Source organism: Phyllobates terribilis, unplaced genomic scaffold, assembly GCF_046119375.1.
Source record: "Phyllobates terribilis strain yellow unplaced genomic scaffold, ASM4611937v1 Scaffold_4__5_contigs__length_816908805, whole genome shotgun sequence".
In the NCBI taxonomy this organism is placed as follows: domain Eukaryota; kingdom Metazoa; phylum Chordata; class Amphibia; order Anura; family Dendrobatidae; genus Phyllobates; species Phyllobates terribilis.
In genome coordinates this window covers 646335438-646353527 of record NW_027362764.1, presented here as the reverse complement: position 1 = coordinate 646353527, position 18090 = coordinate 646335438, and the positions used below count along the sequence as shown (strand labels likewise).

Sequence of the window (18090 nt, the reverse complement as noted above, 5' to 3'; positions counted from 1 at the left end):
CGGCTTTAGGCAGAGGGGGGAGGTATGTAAGGTGGCTACTGGTCGCATAGTCGATAGGAATGTGTCACAGAGATGGATGGTCTCTGTGATGTAATCCGGAGTGTTTCTCTAGTGCACATAAGCACTAAGAGGTTTCACCTGGGACCGGGTTACGGGTAGTTTGAGAGTTGGGCGAGTCTCCTCTGGGTGTGGTTAACAGCCTATATAATGAAGACTGTTGTTTGGCACATGGTCTGTGTGTTTGGAGGGAGAGGGCCTCCGGTGTATGTTTGTCTTCAGACCAAGCCAGGACGCTACCCCAGCCTGTGTGCCACACAGGCCTGAGTAAGCAGAGATTTGCTAAGGACATTTACTTTAAACGTGGAAAATATTGTCCTCCATTTAAAATGGGCAAGGTGCTTGGCAAAGAACGGGGAAGTGGACAGGATGGTGATGGTGCATGCAGAGGCCGAGGCCGTGGCCATGGGCAAGCTGAAATCATGCCACAACAAACACCCATATCTTGTTGTTCGACCTTCCTGTCCCAATGACTAGGGGACCGCAGAATACCACTATTGAACACAGAGCAGTGTCGAAATGCTGGTTGGAAAAAGTGGGCTGAACCCCAGGGTCCAGAAAGTGTCTGCGGGTGACACCACTGCTTCGTCCGGTGTTGTGCGTGCACGACAATCCCCTGTCCATGGCGCATGCGAAAATGCCTCCCGCCTCGAAACTTGTCATTGCACACTCTCAACTAGCACCATCAGCAAGCAAGTCCACGTCCTTGTCTCAACGCAGCGTTCAGTTGTCCCTACCCCAGTACTTGGAACGCAAATATGCAGCTTACGCCCGACGGGCCACACTACGAAATTCACACATTTCGCGAATGCTTGAGCTCGAAATGTTGCCTTTTAGGTTTGTGGAGACAGAAGCTTTCCGCCACCTGATGGTGGCGGCCGTCCCTCGGTACTCGGTCCTCAGCCGCCACTATTTCTCCCGGATTACACAAGTATGTGTCCCACAACATTAGCTGTGCCCTCAACAATGCAGTTACTGGGAAAGTCCACCTAACCACGGACATGTGGACAAGTGCTTGTAGGCAGGGATGGTACATCTCGCTGACGGCACACTGGGTTAATATAGTGGAAGCAGGGACCCAGTCGGACCTTAAGACGGAACACATCCTTCCGACACCGAGGATTGCGGGCCCTGGGTCAATCAGGATTTCCCCCACATTCTACAGCTCCAACACCTCCTCCTCCTCTTCATCCTCCCATGCCAAGATTGGGGACATTATTACAGTAAGAGGCCCAGGACTGGGGACATTATACCAGAAAGGGGCCCAGAATGGGGAACATTATAACTGGAAGGGGCTTAGGATGGGGGACATTATACCAGGAAGGAGCCTAGGATGGGGGTATTATGCCAAGAAGAGGCCCAGGATGAAGGACATTATTACAGGATTTGGCCAGGACTGGGTACATTACTACAAAAAGTACATTATTACAGAAAGTGGTCGAGGATGGGGGGAATTATTACAGGAAGGGGCCAGGACAGGGGACATTATTACAGAAAGTAATGAGCATGGGGGACATTATTACAAGAAGGGGCCAGGACGAGACATTATTACAAGAAGGAGCCAGGATGGGGACATTATTACATGGAGGGTGAACACATATGTCTTTATAGGATCTAGAATGCTACAAAGACCCACACATTTGACCAACACGGAGGTGGGAGCCCAGGTCCAAATTTTCCACCGATGCCCATCGGACTCTAGTTACGCCACTGGGTGTTGAAGTCAGAGATATTGTTCATACCACCCATAAGAATGCAGAAACTAATGTGTTCCCTTTACCCTGTAGAGGCCTTATAGAAGCTATATGCCATCTATGACCTCAATGGTCTCTATGTCCTGGGCTCCACTATTTCTAATTGATCTACAAACATGTGCTGATTAATCTGAAAGGTATCATAAAAGATCCAATAAGTAAACTCACTTTACAATTGTCTCCCATAATATGGATGACAATGTAAAGTTACATCAGTTTTATAATAAATGGAAGAATCTATTCTACTCAGCAGAACATATAGTACACAAACGCTTAAAAGATATTGATTTATTTGCTCAGTCTTCCTAACATGCTGCTTTCTAATTCAGGTATGTTCTTTGTTTAATTACTCAGTGAAAAAAGCTGCACATTCGGGGACAATTGATCAATTTTGTCACTGTTAATTCAGTCTGTATCTCAGGAAGAGTGCTGAACAATATAAGCAGTAAATCTTCCTGGAAGGAAAAACGTGTGCATAAACAGAACAAACATTTATTTTTTGTTTACAATCTTTTAATTTATAGAATTATTTTGTCATTTACTGCTCAAAATATAAGAATACTTAAATTGTTTGGCCAGTGAAAATAAAGTAGGATAGGTGATAACTTTCTGATCAGTGGCTGACCAGTCAGACCTGCACCAATTGGCAGAACGGGGAATTTTTAGCCATGATGGGAACCTTTTATGCCTGGAGTGACAAGCTGTATGCATGACCGCGACTCCATTAATGCTTTTGGGACTACCGGAAGAAGCAGAGCGTAGCGCTTAAAGGGAATCAGTCAGCAGGTTTTTGCTACCTCATCTGAGAGGAGCAGGATGTAGGCAGAGAGAAGCTGAATCCAACGATGTATCACTTAGTTTACTGGGTTCAGACATTCTTATGTAACGAGGTGGCACAGGGTGGTAGTCGTGGGCAAGTCTACTGAGCAACCTTCAGCGAGCACCCCGGCACCTTGCACATGAATCAGGGGCGGAACTACCGCCCGTGCAGCCGGTTCATTGAACGGGGGCCCCGAGGGAGAGGGGGCCCCTCCAGCCTCCAGCACGGCCGCCATCAGGGCATGACTGCTCTGACTCCAGTATGGGGCCCGGCCGGTAGGGGCCCCCTCGGAGCCCCGTTGGGGGCCCCCCTCTTGTGCATCTCTCGCCTGATGGGGCCTCCGGCCCCATGCTAAGCGCCGGGTCCGGGACATCTCAGCGCTGCGCTGCGCTGCCGTGGCAGCGCCTTCATGATTCCCCTGACTTCCGGTCATGTGACGGCGCCGTCACATGGCCGGAAGTCAGGAGAACCTGGTGTCAGCGATTTGGACGAGTGCCAGGATTCTGCAGGGATCGCATGGGGGTAAGTATAACAAGTTTTATTTTTTTTTAAATACAATTAACTAGGAGTGGGGGGAATGGGAGATGCACATGTGGGGGGGTGGGGGGAATGGGAGATGCACATGTGGGGGGGGGAATGGGAGATGCACATGTGGGGGGGGGAATGGGAGATGCACATGTGGGGGGGGGAATGGGAGATGCACATGTGGGGGGGGGAATGGGAGATGCACATGTGGGGGGAGGATGAGAGATGCACATGTGGGGCGGGATGAGAGATGCACATGTGGGGGGGGGAGATAAGAGATGCACATGTGGGGGGGGAGATGAGAGATGCACATGTGGGGGGGATGAGAGAGGTGCACATGTGGGGGAGGGGGATGAGAGAAGTGCACATGTGGGGGAGGGGGATGAGAGAGGTGCACATGTGGGGGAGGGGGATGAGAGAGGTGCACATGGGGGGGTGAGAGATGTGCACATGGGGGGGTGAGAGAGGTGCACATGGGTAGGTGGTGAGAGCCGCACATGTGGGGGGATGAGAGATGCACATGGGGGGGATGAGAGAGGGGCACATGTGGGGGAGGGGGATGAGAGATGTGCACATGGGGGGGTGGTGAGAGATGTGCACATGGGGGGGTTTGAGAGCTGCACATGGGGGGGTTTGAGAGCTGCACATGGGGGGGGTTTGAAAGCTGCACATGGGGGGGATGAGAGCTGCACATGGGGGAATTGGGAGAAAATGAGCTGCACATGGGGGAATTGGGAGTAGGGGGATAATGAGCTGCACATAATGAATGTGGGGTGGGGGAGAGTAAATGATGATGGGGTGGGGAGAGCACGGACATGATATAATGAATTGGGGCAGGGGGTGCATGTAAATAATGAATGCGGGGAGCAGGAAGCATAGAGTAGGGGGCGTTGCGGATGCAGGAGTGTAACTGGTAACAAATTGGCGGAAAGAGTAGAGGTTCTAATTAAATTATATATTAAGTGCCTATTTACAGTTAATGGGGGCACCGTGGTGGATTACAATTTATATTTGGAATGGTAGGTGGCATAATAACTAACCATATATTGATGGTGGATGCACGTCTGTATTCAGCTGCGTAATGTAGAAGTTGGGGAATGTGCTCTAGATAACTGTGTTATTTTATGCAGAGACAAGTCCTGGCTGGAAGACGTGATGGCGGTCTGTGCTGAATGAAGGAGAAAAGCGTAGCTGAAGGACTTCACCTAGAGACGTCACCAGTGAGTCAGTGTATTACATGTACACTTACACTATATACTATGTACCGGGCTCCTGTGTATAATGTCACTGGTGATCACTGTATTACCTGTACACTATATACAGAGCTCCTGTGTATAATGTCACTGGTGATCACTGTATTACCTGTACACTGACACTATATACAGAGCTCCTGTGTATAATGTCACTGGTGATCACTAGATTACCTGGACACTTACATTATACATACCATGTATAGAGCTCCCGTGTATAATGACACTTATGGTAATATTAGTAATGTGGTGGTAATATTAGTAATGTGGTGGTAATATGTGGTCTGGTCATGGTGTGGCAGTTTTTCTCCCTTCTGTGTGGTATTATTCGGCCACTATGTTGTGGTAATATGTGGTCTGGTCATGGTGTGGCGGTATTCCCTGTATGTGGTATTATTGGTCATTTAAAAAAAAAATGTATATGACACATTCCCTTAAAGAAAACTAAATAAAAATATATCTAAAAAGAGTATTGGATATTTTAAGAAAATTTTAATAGCTTAGAGTAGGGCCCGGCCAGAAGAGTCTACCTTATCGTGGTGGCGGCTTTAAAAATCTTTTGGCCAAAACAAAAGCTGATGGCTATGTATGTGGCGCCGTCACATGGCCGAACGTCAGGAGAACCTGGTGGCAGCGACGTGGACGAGCGCCAGGATTCTGCAGGGATCGCATGGGGGTAAGTATAACAAGTTTTATTTTTTTTAAATACAATTAATTAATCAGGAGTGGGGGGAATCAGAGATGCACATGGGGGGGGATGAGAGATGCACATGGGGGGGATGAGAGATGCACATGGGGGGGTGAGAGATGCACATGGGGGGGTGAGAGATGCACATGGGGGGGATGAGAGATGCACATGGGGGGGATGAGAGATGCACGGGGGGGATGAGAGATGCACGGGGGGGTGAGAGATGCACATGGGAGGGATGTGAGATGCACATGGGAGGGATGAGAGATGCACATGGGGGGATGAGAGATGCACGGGGGGGATGAGAGATGCACGGGGGGGTGAGAGATGCACGGGGGGGTGAGAGATGCACATGGGAGGGATGAGAGATGCACATGGGAGGGATGAGAGATGCACGGGGGGGATGAGAGATGCACGGGGGGATGAGAGATGCACGGGGGGGATGAGAGATGCACGGGGGGATGAGAGATGCACGGGGGGGCAAGAGATGCAGGGGGGGGATGAGAGATGCACATGGGAGGGATGAGAGATGCACATGGGAGGGATGAGAGATGCACATGGGGGGGATGAGAGATGCACGGGGGGGATGAGAGATGCACGGGGGGGATGAGAGATGCACGGGGGGGTGAGCTGCACATGGGATGAGAGCTGCATATGGGGGGGATGAGGGCTGCACATGGGGGGGTTATGTTTACATAACTTTGTTGCCTTATGAAGGGCAGGGGGGGCCCCCAAAAATTTCTTGCACAGGGGCCCACTACAGTCTGTGTCCGCCCCTGACATGAATAAACGGTTAGAGTCATTGCTTTTAAATAAAACCAACTTTACTGACAGATTGCAGTGTACAGGCAGGTGCAGCAGATATTGTCAGGCCCGGGTCTTATGCAGGGACAATAAGCCGTTTCTCTACCTTCCGACTCAGTTTATCACAGCAGGCAGACTTTCACCTTCAGCACACCCTCTGTCCGAGTTGCCGCTTGTCCTAGAGAAGCTGTGCTACTCGGATAAGGCTCCTATCCCTTTTCCACAGTCCCTGTTCTCTCTCGCTGTGCTACTCGGATATAGATATATATATGTACATCCCTTTTCCACAGCCTCTGTTCGGTCCTCAGCTCCTGCTGAGGGCTGTTGGCACTCTCTCTCTCTCCCGCGCACCTTCTAACCCTGACCTGGGTCTATGGCTGCCGGACTCTGCTTAGTGCCTAGTCTCTGTCCTCAGATCCGCGCACCTTCTAACCCTGGCCTGGGTCTATGGCTGCCGGACTCTGCTTAGTGCCTAGTCTCTGTCCTCGGATCCGCGCACCTTCTAACCCTGGCTCAGGTCTCTGGCTGAAGGACTCTCTGGTACTCACATGGACCCTTGATGTCTCGTGTACTGGCCTCTTCTCTGAGTGCATTTACACCATCACTGGTCCTTACTCATGGGCTTACAGCCCCACTGCTTTGACCTGTCCTCGGTCCCGACCTGTCACGAGCAGGTCCTCACTCGTGGGTTTACGGCCCCCACTGCCTGGACTCCTTCTTTGCGGGGACACCCCAGTCTTCACACAAGCTCCCTTTCTCTGGAGCTCTTCTCTGACACCTTGTCCTGGGCATGGCTGCCCGGACACTGCCCCTTGACTTCCTGTCTCCTGTTTCTAAGCTCACTGCCTCTGCTCTTCCCTGCTACGCTCCTCCCCCTGGCCAGCTCTGACATGCTGCTGTAACTAGGCAACTACTGCACTGTACAATACAGGGAGAACACATAAAAGCATCAACATTACATTAGACATTACACTCACACAGGGACAACTACTGCTGCACGTGGGAATAATAACAGGGAAAAGTCCTTCTTAAAGCAGTGGTGGCGTCCATCCCCCTTACACTCACACAATCAGAGCTTTTAGATGAAGAATGAAGTAGAGCTGAGGAAGCTAACCCCGCCCACAACAGGCTTTCCATGTACAAAGTCCATAGACAGTGAGGTGCTTAGTTGCCAGACTAATTCAGCAATGTTAATCTCTCAGTGATAAATCCTTCACAGTTAGTAAACATCAGCATGCATTTTGACAAGTGACACATCCCTGAATTCTGTGTTTCAGTATCTCCTGCTGTCTTCAGATTACACAGCAAAAACCTGCTGACAGATTCCCTTTAACAGCCTCAAAGGGATTGAATGGAGCACAGGTCCAGCATGTGCAATACCGATCCATTCTAATGGGGATAAAAGTGTCCCAACGTTAAATAAGTTCAACAAGTTATCGCTTATTTTTTGTTTTCACCGGATAACCCCTTTAATTTCTGTGCTGTAAACTACTGTTTAGTAGATATAGACAAAAAAAATGCGATATATTGCATGCACCACATTTATTATGTTTTAGACTTACTTTATGCTTCAATCAACAGTATTAATTAGTGTCTAGAAAATGATTGGTAAAATGCACCAGATGTGTATATGTTTTTTTGTTATAAAATATTGATACATACATGAGTAAAGCGGCAGTGTAATGGAGAAGAAAGAGCTGCCTTTTTTTCTTGAAAATAACACATGAATTATCTATTAGTTTTGCACATGCCCTTACCTGTGCTGCACATGGGTTTGTCTCAGGTATGTCAGCAAAGCCTCAGAACTGCTATTAGAAATGTGAACATCAGTGATGGTGTTATTTAGGATGTTGCTGAAACTGCTGGGCTGCCACAGATCCACCTGCAGTGTAAAAACTAACCTGTCAATCACATTCATGTATCGCACACAATGACACAGACACACACTGGGGACAAACACCACTTTTAACTCAGAAAAGTGAAATGTCTTAAAGTGATACGAAAAAATTTGTCCTTATTACCCATTAATTAGTGTTGAGCTGATCATTTGCCGATTTTTTTTCCCAAAATTGTTTTGCGGCCAAGAAAATCACTGTAAATTGAATGGTTTTTTTATTATGCTCTGGGGTCTCTTCACTTTAAATATCAATTTATTTTATGTCAGGTCGGATAACGCCATAACCCTACTTACTGGTACCTGCAGATGTAGGGTTAATCTGCAGGTTAATATGGTTAGGAAGGTGCCTGACTGCTGGACTGAAAATTAACTTTATTCCTCCTCTGGATTTCAGTCATACAGGCATGCCCGGAGCAGCTACAGTCACAATAGCACTGAGAGCAGCGGCTGCCGGCAATTTGACTCACAGCCGGCTCTACACTGATGCACTGCAAACCTGACTGTCAGTCAAAGTGCTGGGGCAACAAAATTAAAAAAAAAAAAAAAAAAAAACAACCAAAACACTGTGAAGCTACCCTTGTACACTTGTGGTTGAAGGTACCGTGCAATGGCACACAAAACAGTCTGATTGGGGATATAACCATGGACTTGGTGCCCTGCAGGAACTACAATACAGATATCCCCGGCTTCACAAGCCTCTGTTTCCAGAAGCCTGGACACATTGTAGCTGAAAAAAGCCTTATCAGCAGGTTCTGCATAAAATCTCCGGGATCTTGCAGCAGCAACATTATATCTATGAAAACATTATTAATTATGTAGTATGCATACTTATGCTTTATTCTTTCACTGTCTTTAAGGGAATTAGAGTAGATCTGCAAAAAACATTAGTAAATCATCCTACTAAGTACACAGGAATATTTACTTGGTCTGAACGGATTTAAAGGAGTATTCCAGTTTAAGCAAATTAATGTTATTCTTTAATAAAGAATTTAATAAAACATTTATATTTATTATAATATTCTTCATGGCGTAAAAAGATATTTGCTATCATTCAATAGGAAGCTTTATTGTAAACTTCCTGTGAATGAAAATAAGGAGCGTCCATTACATGACCATAACAGAGGAAAGTTCCTGCTGAATTACAGCAAGCACCAGTCTTAATTTACAAAGTACGTTAGAAAGTTTACCAACTATTAACTATAGAAAAAAATAATGTATTGCTGAAATAGTGGTTAAAAATACATTACCCGATTCTACACCATCAAAGCACCGGTAACAAAAAGATACACTCAATAAGTGAGAAAAAAAAACACACCTGGCTTGCTTCTGTTTGATAAGACATGTTTGATGATGGAGGGCAGCAATATTTAAGGGGATATCCAAGCTTTAAAAATGACATTTTATCCTTAGGATAAATTGATCAGTGGAAGTCTGACTATTGGCACCCCATCTAATCAGATCTTTGAAGGGAAGGTAGCGCTTGAGAGACACAGCATCTTCAATGTTATCATCGGAAATGGATGGTTTGTATCTGCCTGCATCATATTTTATTGAGCGGTTGATCAAATTATTACAGCATTTTTCCATTTGGATGTCTGCTATAAAAAGGTAGATGTGAAAAAAGCCTGCAGCTGATGTATACAATGAAGAGTGTCGCAGCCTCTATAGAAAGTTGATTGGTGGGGGTTATTCAGATTCCACCGATCCAATATTGATGGATTATCTTTAGGACTCGTGCACATGGCTGTAATTTAGGACCGAGTGCCATTCAACAAAACATCGATTGTACTTGGACTAATGCTATTCTATAGGGCCATGCACGTCAGATCTTTTCCTTGGACCAGGTGGTCCAAGGAAAAAATTCCTGCATGCCCGAGTTTGATCCGATATTTGGATCGCATTTGGCCATGCAAGTCAAGGAGTCCATGGAAAACATCCAAGTACACTTGGATGATGTCTGAGCGCGGTTTGATTTCAACGGAAGGACAGAATGGAGAAGATGGAGAATTTTTTTCTCCATTTTCTCCTCATCCGAAAGAATCGGATCACACTCTGAAAAACAGTGTGATTTGCATAATCGACCCCATTCTCTAAGATGAAAGAATATATGCTCGTCTGCATCTGCAGGATAGTCCATCAGTTTTTAAAGGCTGGATAACCGCTTTAAAGACAGTATAGACTAGTAAGCAATTCTAAGAAAGTTGCAATAGATGTGTTTTTAAAGCTGAGAATGTGGCTGACAATGGACTTCTGAAGACTGGGCATTGCATGGTGTGACAGGCACAAATTAAGCAATAAATTGGTGGCAGCAGAATTTGCACCAAGTCACAGAGCCATCATGCCTGTTGTTATCTTTCCAAGTTGGTGTCATGGCACAGTTAATTTTTTTTGTTACATTCTTATTAGTGATGAGCGAGCGTGCTCGCCACTGCTCGGTGCTCGCCCGAGCACCACCCTGCTCGACATGCTCGGCGAGTATTTCTGGGCTGCTCGGGCGGGAGCTCGGGTCCCCGCCCTGAATGTTTTGCACTCTTTAGAGAGTCAATGAACATGCAGGGTTTGTCTGCCACGCACTGTAATGCCGTAGCCATGTTGGTTATGGCATTACAGTGATTGGCTGGTTGCACAGCATCATCAGGTCTATATAAAACCTGGTGACGCTAGGCTCGTCACAGTCTATCCCGGAAACAGATAGAGTAGGGAGAGGTGCTGCTGTGTGAGGGACAGAATTGGCGGCGTAATAGTCACATATTAGTGGTGGTTACATAGTAGTGGTACTCCAGGAGTATATATATATCCATCTGAACTAACAGTCCTTCTGAGGACTAATCCAGCTGCATATATTAATCCTGATAGCAGGAGTTAGGCAGGCAGGGCTTGTGGCAGTCTATACAGGACAAGAGGGTCCATTGCACATTCTGTCTGCTCCTGCTGTTACAGATATCAGTAGACATAGCCCCATATATCAGGGGCCAGGGCAATTTTTTTTTATCTTAGTCCTGATTATTTGCTTAAAAAGCAATCCAAAGAACACCATTTTACTGCTACATTTGCTTGTTAGCACTGCAGATTACTGCCAGATCTTTTCCATCATCAGACGTGATCCATATTACAGCGATAAAAATCCAGAAATTTGTAGCGACCGTGGAAAATATTGTCTTCCATTTACAGTTTGTAGCAGTATGTTAGTGAAGCTATTCACACGTGGTCACTGGCAATAATAGGAAACTACAAGCTTGCTATTTAAAACCGTGGGCGTCCCTCAGACGTATCACATATAACTGCGGTACAAATCCAGCCATTTGTAGCGACCGTGCAAAATATTTTCTTCCATTTAAAATGGGCAAGGTGCGTGACAAGGGATGGGGAAGTGGACGTGATGGTGTATGCCGAGGCAGTGGGCAAGATGAAATTGTGCCACAACAAACACCCACATCTTGTCGCCCGACCTTCCAGTCCCAATTACTAGGGGACCGCAGCACACCACTATTGAACCCAGAGCAATATCAAAAGGTTGTTGGTTGGATAGAAGATAATGCTTCCAGTCACTTTCCCACCACCATCCTGTCTTCCACACGGTCAAGTCTCAGTAGCCGTGAGTCTGGACCGCATATTCCTCACCCTGGTCCTCCTTCCTCCCACCTTGCCGAGTGCCCGGAGACAACTGATCCCACACTTGGACAATCCGAAGTGCTGTTCACTTTTCCATTTATAGATTCGGGGCTCTCGCCTGGCCAGCTTCAAGCGGGGCAAGAGGAGATCGCATGTAGCGATGCCCAAATATTTGAGCAGCCACGGTCATACGAAGGTGACGGTGGGAAAGTGCAATTACTATCACAAGAGGTGGATGATGATGAGACACAATTTCCTGAAAGAAAGTCAGGAGGAGGACCAGGGTGGTGGACAATGAAGACACTGACCCAACCTGGCAAGGTGACATTGACATGCAGAGTGAGGACAGCAGCACACAGGGGGAGGAAGGCATAGCACCACAACAGGCACGAACAAGCAGTGTGGTAGCCACAGACACAAGGTGTGCAACTGTTCCCCGGAACACCAACAAAACGGAAGTTGCCAGTACAACTGTTAGGTCTTCCCGAGTCTGGTTGTTTTTTAAAGACTCTGCAGATAACCCTAAAAAGGCCACTGGCACCATCTGCCAGGCCAGCATCAGCAGGGGTAGCAAAACTAGCAGTCTGACCACCACCAGCATGATCAGGCACATGACAGCAAAGCATCCTACTAAGTGGGCTGAATGCCAGGGTCCAGAAACAGTGTCTGCAGGTGACACCACTGCTTCTTCCACTGTTGAGCGTGCACACCAATCCCCTGTCCATGGCACATGCAAAGATGCCTCCTGCCCTGAACCTGTCGTTGCACACTCTCAACTAGCACCATCAGAAACCATGTCCACGTCCTTGTCCCAGCGCAGCAGTCAGTTGTTCCTAGCCCAGTTCTTGGAACGCAAGTGCAAATACGCAGACAACACTGCATAGGCCACAGTATTAAATTCACACATTTCGTGAATGCTTGCGCTCGAAATGTTGCCCTTTAGGCTCATGGAGACGGAAGCTTTCCACAATGGCGGCGGCCGTCCCTCGGTACTCGGTCCCCAGCCACCACTATTTGTCCCGGTGTGCCGTCCCCGCATTACACGAGCATGTGTCCCACAACATTAAATTTGCTGATGACACAAAGCTAGGAGGGATAGCTAATACTAGAGAAGAGAGAGAGAGGATTCAAAAAGACCTAAATAAACTGGAGCAGTGGGCAGCAACCAACAGAATGGTTTTTAACAGGGAAAAATGCAAAGTACTACATCTGGGCAATAAAAATGAAAAAAGCATATACAGAATGGGAGGAATAGAGCTAAGCAACAGTACATGTGAAAAAGACTTAGGTATACTAATAGATCATAGACTGAACATGAGTCAACAGTGTGATGCAGCAGCAAAAAAGGCAAATACAATTCTGGGATGTATTAACAGAAGCATACAGTCTAGATCACGTGAAGTCATTATCGGACTTTACTCCTCTTTGGTCAGACCTCATCTGGAATACTGTGTACAGTTTTGGGCACCACATTTTAAAAAAGACATAGACAAACTGGAGCAAGTTCAGAGAAGAGCGACCAGAATGGTGACTGGTCTGCAAACCATGTCCTATGAGGAACGGTTGCAGGATTTGGGAATGTTTAACTTGCAAAAAAGAAGACTGAGAGGAGACTTAATAGCTGTCTACAAATATGTCAAGGGCTGTCACATTGTAGAAGGATCATCTTTATTCTCATTTGCACAAGGAAAGACTAGAAGCAATGGGATGAAACTAAATGGGAGGAGACACAGATTAGATATTAGAAAAAACTTTTTGACAGTTAGGGTGATTAATGAGTGGAACAGGCTGCCACGAGAGGTGGTGAGTTCCCCTTCAATGGACGTCTTCAAACAGAGGCTGGACAGACATCTGTATGAGATGATCTAGTGAATCCTGCTTTGAGCAGGGGGTTGGACCAGATGACCCAGGAGGTCCCTTCCAACTCTACATTCTATGATTCTATGATTCTATGATTAGCCGTGCCCTCAACAACGCAGTTACTGGGAAAGTCCACCTAACCACTGACACGTGGACAAGTGGTTGTGGGCAGGGACAGTATATCTCGCTGACGGCACACTGGGTTAATATAATGGAGGCCGGGACCCAGTCAGACCTTGGGATGGATCACGTCCTCCCGACACTGAGGATTGTGGGCCCTGGGTCAATCAGGATTGCCCCCACATTCTACAGCTCCTGCATCTCCTCCTCTTCAGCCTCCATCTCCGAAATGCCCACATCTGTCAGAAGCTGGAAGCACTGCAGCACTGCCTCAGCCAAGCAGCAACAGGCTGTCCTGAAGCTAATATGCTAAGGTGACTAACCGCACACCGCTGAAGAGTTGTGGACAGCTCTGAAAGAGCAGGCAGATCAGTGGCTGACACTGCTGACCCTACAGCCAGGCATGGTCGTGTGTGACAATGGTTGGAACCTGGTGGCGGCTCTGAGGCAAGGCGAGCTCACACACGTACCATGCCTGGCCCATGTGCTTAACCTTGTGGTTCAGCGGTTTCTCAAAACCTACCCGGATCTGCCAGATCTGCTTGTCAAATTACGCTGTCTGTGTGTCCATTTTAGAAAGTCAGCTCCAGCTTCCTCTGCTCTTGCCGTTATTCAGCAGCGTTTGCAGCTTCCAGGTCACCGACTGGTGTGCGATGTCCACACGCATTGGACCTCAAGCTTGCAGATGTTGGGAAGGATTTGTGAGCTGCACAGGGCAATTGTTTAGTACCAGCTTCAAAATGTCCGTCGGTATTCAAGTCAGCCTCTGCACATAAGACCTGAGGAGTGGGCATGGATGTCAGACATCTGTGCCGTCCTCCAAAACTTTGAGGACTCCACCAAGATGGTGAGCGGCGATGATGCCATAATTAGAGTCACCATCCAGCTTCTCTGTCTTCTGAAACGATCGCTGCTCACAATTAAAGAGGAGGCATTGCAGGCGGAGCACGATGAGCTGGAGCAAGGAACTATACAGGGTGATTCCACAGAGTTCAGCCTCATCTCATCCCAATGTGGATTGGGTGACAATGAAGAAGAGGAGGAGGAGGAAGAACAAGAGCTAGTTTCCCACGCTCTGCGCTATAGACGGTACTACCTGCACAACTATCATACTGTCTGTTCAGAGTGGATGGCCTGAGGAAAGGGAGGATGAGGATGAGGAGGAGAGCATGGTCAGTTGTCCACTTGGTGAGGACACGGAAATCTTGCCTGCTAGCAGTCTGGCACACATAGCTGAGTTTATGTTACGATGCCTTTCCCGTGACCCTCACGTTCTCCAAATTTTGGGTGACAGTCATTACTGGCTGGTGACACTTCTAGACCAACACTACAATTGTTGCAGAATTATTATAAAAATTTCCATCTGAAAACGCTGGCGGCAGTGGTCACACTTCCTTGGACAACCAAGGAGTACAGACAAGAGAGACACGAATACAATCCAGCAGAGGCAGAGGAACTCTGTCAAGGTTCTAGGACAGTTTGCTAAGACCCTCCCATCGCACAGGCCCTGATGCATGGGGTAGTCTCACAAGGAGGGATAATTTTACGAAGATGCTGAAGGAGTACCTTGCTAACCGTACCAACGTCCTCCGTGAATCCTCTGTGCCTTATAATTATTGGGTATCCAAGCTGGACATGTGGCATGAACTGTCTCTCTACGCCTTGGAGGTCCTGGCCTGCCCTGCCACTAGCGTTTTGGTAGAGTGGGTTTTTAGTGCCCCCGGGGGAATTATAACTGATATTCGCATCCGCCTATCAACTGATAATGCTGACAGGCTGACTCTTATAAAAATGAGCAAGGGCAGGATTGGGCCAGACTTCTCAACACCACCGAATTATAGCAGTGGAACATAAACTCAAATCCAGTCTTTTTTTTGGGAGGTCTATTTCCATGCATCTCTTGACATCCAGACATGGGTATACTCTTCTTGATTTTGTCTATTTGCTGTTGTCCTCCTCCTTCTCCTCATCCTCCACCACCATATCTACCATATCACCATATCTACATCTCTTGCAAGGCGCATTGGGTGCCTCCAAATTTTTGGCAGCCATTGCAGTCACTGCATAGGTAATAACAGTATGGGAGACCCACTTCCTAATGGGAGCATTTTTTTCATGAGGCCCTCCTCTACATCTCTTGCAAGTTGCAAGGGGCATTGGAGTGCCTCCAAATTTTTTTCAGCCCTCGCATTCACAGCATACGCAAGAACAGTATGGGAGACTCACTTCCTAATAATGGGAACATTTTTTTCATGGGGCCCTCCTGTACGTCTCTTGCAAGGCGCATTGGAATGCCTCCAAATTTTTGTCAGCCCTTACATTCACTGCATAGGCAATAACAGTATGGGAGACCCACTTCCTTATGGGAACATTTTTTTTCATGAGACCCTCCTCTACATCTCTTACAAAGGGCACTGGAGTGCCTCAAAATTTTTGGCAGTCCTTGCATTCACAGCATACGCAAGAACAGTATGGGAGTCCCACTTCCTAATAATGGGAAAACATTTTCAACTAGGCCCTCCTCTACGTCTCTTCCAATGGGCATTGGAGTGCGTCCAAATTTTTGGCAGCCGTTGCAGTCACTGCATACAAAAGAACAGTATGGGAGAGCCGCTCCTTTATAATGGGAACATTTTGTCATGGAGGCCTTCCTCTATGTGTCTTTAAATTGGTATGGGGGTATTTCCCAAATTTAGGCAGCCGTTGTACTCACTGCATACGCATTAACTGTATAGCAGAATTGCTCCTTTCTAATGGGAACATGTTGTTACAGAGACCCTCCTCTGTGTCTTTAAATTGGTTTTGGGGTTTTTCCCAAATTTAGGCAGCAATTGTACTCACTGCATACGCATTAACTGTATAGCAGAAACCCTCCTTTCTAATGGGAACATTTTGTTACTGAGGCCCACATCTATGTGTCTTCAAATTGGTATGTATTGAGGTATTTCACAAATTTAGGCAGCCCTTGAAGTCACTGCATGGGCATTACCACTATAGGAGACCCACTCCTTTACAATGGGAACCTTTTTTTTTCATGAGACCCTCCTCTGAGTCAATTCAAAGGGGTATTGGGGTGCGTCCAAATTTTTAGCAGCCCTTGCAGTCACTGCATACGCAATAACAGTATAGGAGACCCACTCTTTAATAATGGGAACAACAAAGCATAGCCGGCTGATAGCCCTCTAACAATAGTGAGGGCCAACTGCTGGCCCTTTAAGAATAGTGACTTATATACACGTCATGACCCTGGAAAGGATGTTCTTTAACATTTTTCCCAGGAAAATCCATTTTGTTTTTGTTTTTGTATGTTTTATTGTGAGTCCGTACAAGTGGCGTAATACTCTGACAACATTGTTCATAGCAGTGACCTGGGAGTCTGAGATGTTTCCAGGGGTCTTCCCCATGCTGTTCCCATGTCATTTGAGCACTGTTCCCATCAATTTGGGCAGTTTTTAGGCCCCCTGCAGACCTCCGAGTGGGGGGGAGCTTCCGGAAAAATGCTCGAGTTTCCCATAGACTTACATTGGGCTCGTTGCCTGGGTCAAGCACTTGAGCATTCAAATTTGCTCGACTCGAGAAACGAGTACCCAAGCATTTTAGTGCTCGCTCATCACTAATTCTTATGCTATTAAGCATATGTAACCTTTCATATCAGCTGTGTTGCCTGGGTCCAATGGCATGTTCCAGTTTGACCTTGCATCTTGTCACAATGTATGATGTTACGCTCACGCCGGGACTGACTGGCATGAGCATGGTTAGTGGTCCCACTGGGCCACGAACCGAGGAGCGCCTGGAGGGGCGTGAATAGGGGCCTCGCCAGATCCGACCACGAACACACGGCGGCTTAATCGATTCCGTGGTCTGAGGAGGGACGTGGGAGGTGGCCCAGGTGCTACTCCAGGTCAGACCCCGGTCACAGCTGTTGACCCACACCGGGGAATGCAGGAACAGGCAGGCATGGCTGGCATGCAGACAGGTGGGTACTGGCAGGCACGGCTGGTATGCACACAGGCGGGTACTTGCAGGCACGTCTGGTATGCAGACAGGCGGGTACTGGTAGGCATGGCTGGTATGCAGACAGGCGGGTACTGGCAGGCACGGCTGGTATGCAGACAGGCGGGTACTGGCAGGCACGGCTGGTATGCAGACAGGCGGGTACAGGCAGGCATGGCAGGTATGCAGACAGGCAGATACTGGCAGGTAGGAACGCAGGCTGGATAGGGACCAGTACAGACTGGGATACAGGAACAGAGCCGCAGGTGCGGTGGACAAGCAGAGCAGAACTGCGGGCACGGAGGACAAGCGGAGCAGAGCGAAACCGCTGGTGTGGAGGACAAGCAGAGCAGAGCCAAACCGCAGGTGTGGAGGACAAGCAGAGCAGAGCGAGACCGCAGGTGTGGTGGACAAGCAGAGCAGAGCAAAACCGCAGGTGGACAAGCAGAGTGAAACCGCAGGTGTGGTGGACAAGCAGAGCGAAACCGCAGGTGCGGTGGACAAGCAGAGCAGAGCGAAACCGCAGGTGCGGTGGACAAGCAGAGCGAAACCGCAGGTGCGGTGGACAAGCAGAGCAGAACAAAACCGCAGGTGCGGTGGAAAAGCAGAGCAGAGTGAAACCACAGGTGCGGTGGACAAGCAGAGCAGAGCGAAACCGCAGGTGTGGTGGACAAGCAGAGCAGAGCGAAACCGCAGGTGCGGTGGACAAG

At 47.8% G+C, this 18090-nt stretch overlaps 1 protein-coding gene across 1 annotated transcript in view; it reads right to left on the bottom strand.

Moving 5' to 3' along the window:
* Positions 1–18090, bottom strand: part of CPA6 (carboxypeptidase A6) — a 400270-nt gene that overhangs the window by 102500 nt on the left and 279680 nt on the right. The window contains exon 3 of the mRNA XM_073679426.1: positions 7656–7780. Coding sequence (XP_073535527.1) covers positions 7656–7780 — 125 coding nt within the window. The remainder of the gene's footprint in view (positions 1–7655; positions 7781–18090) is intronic.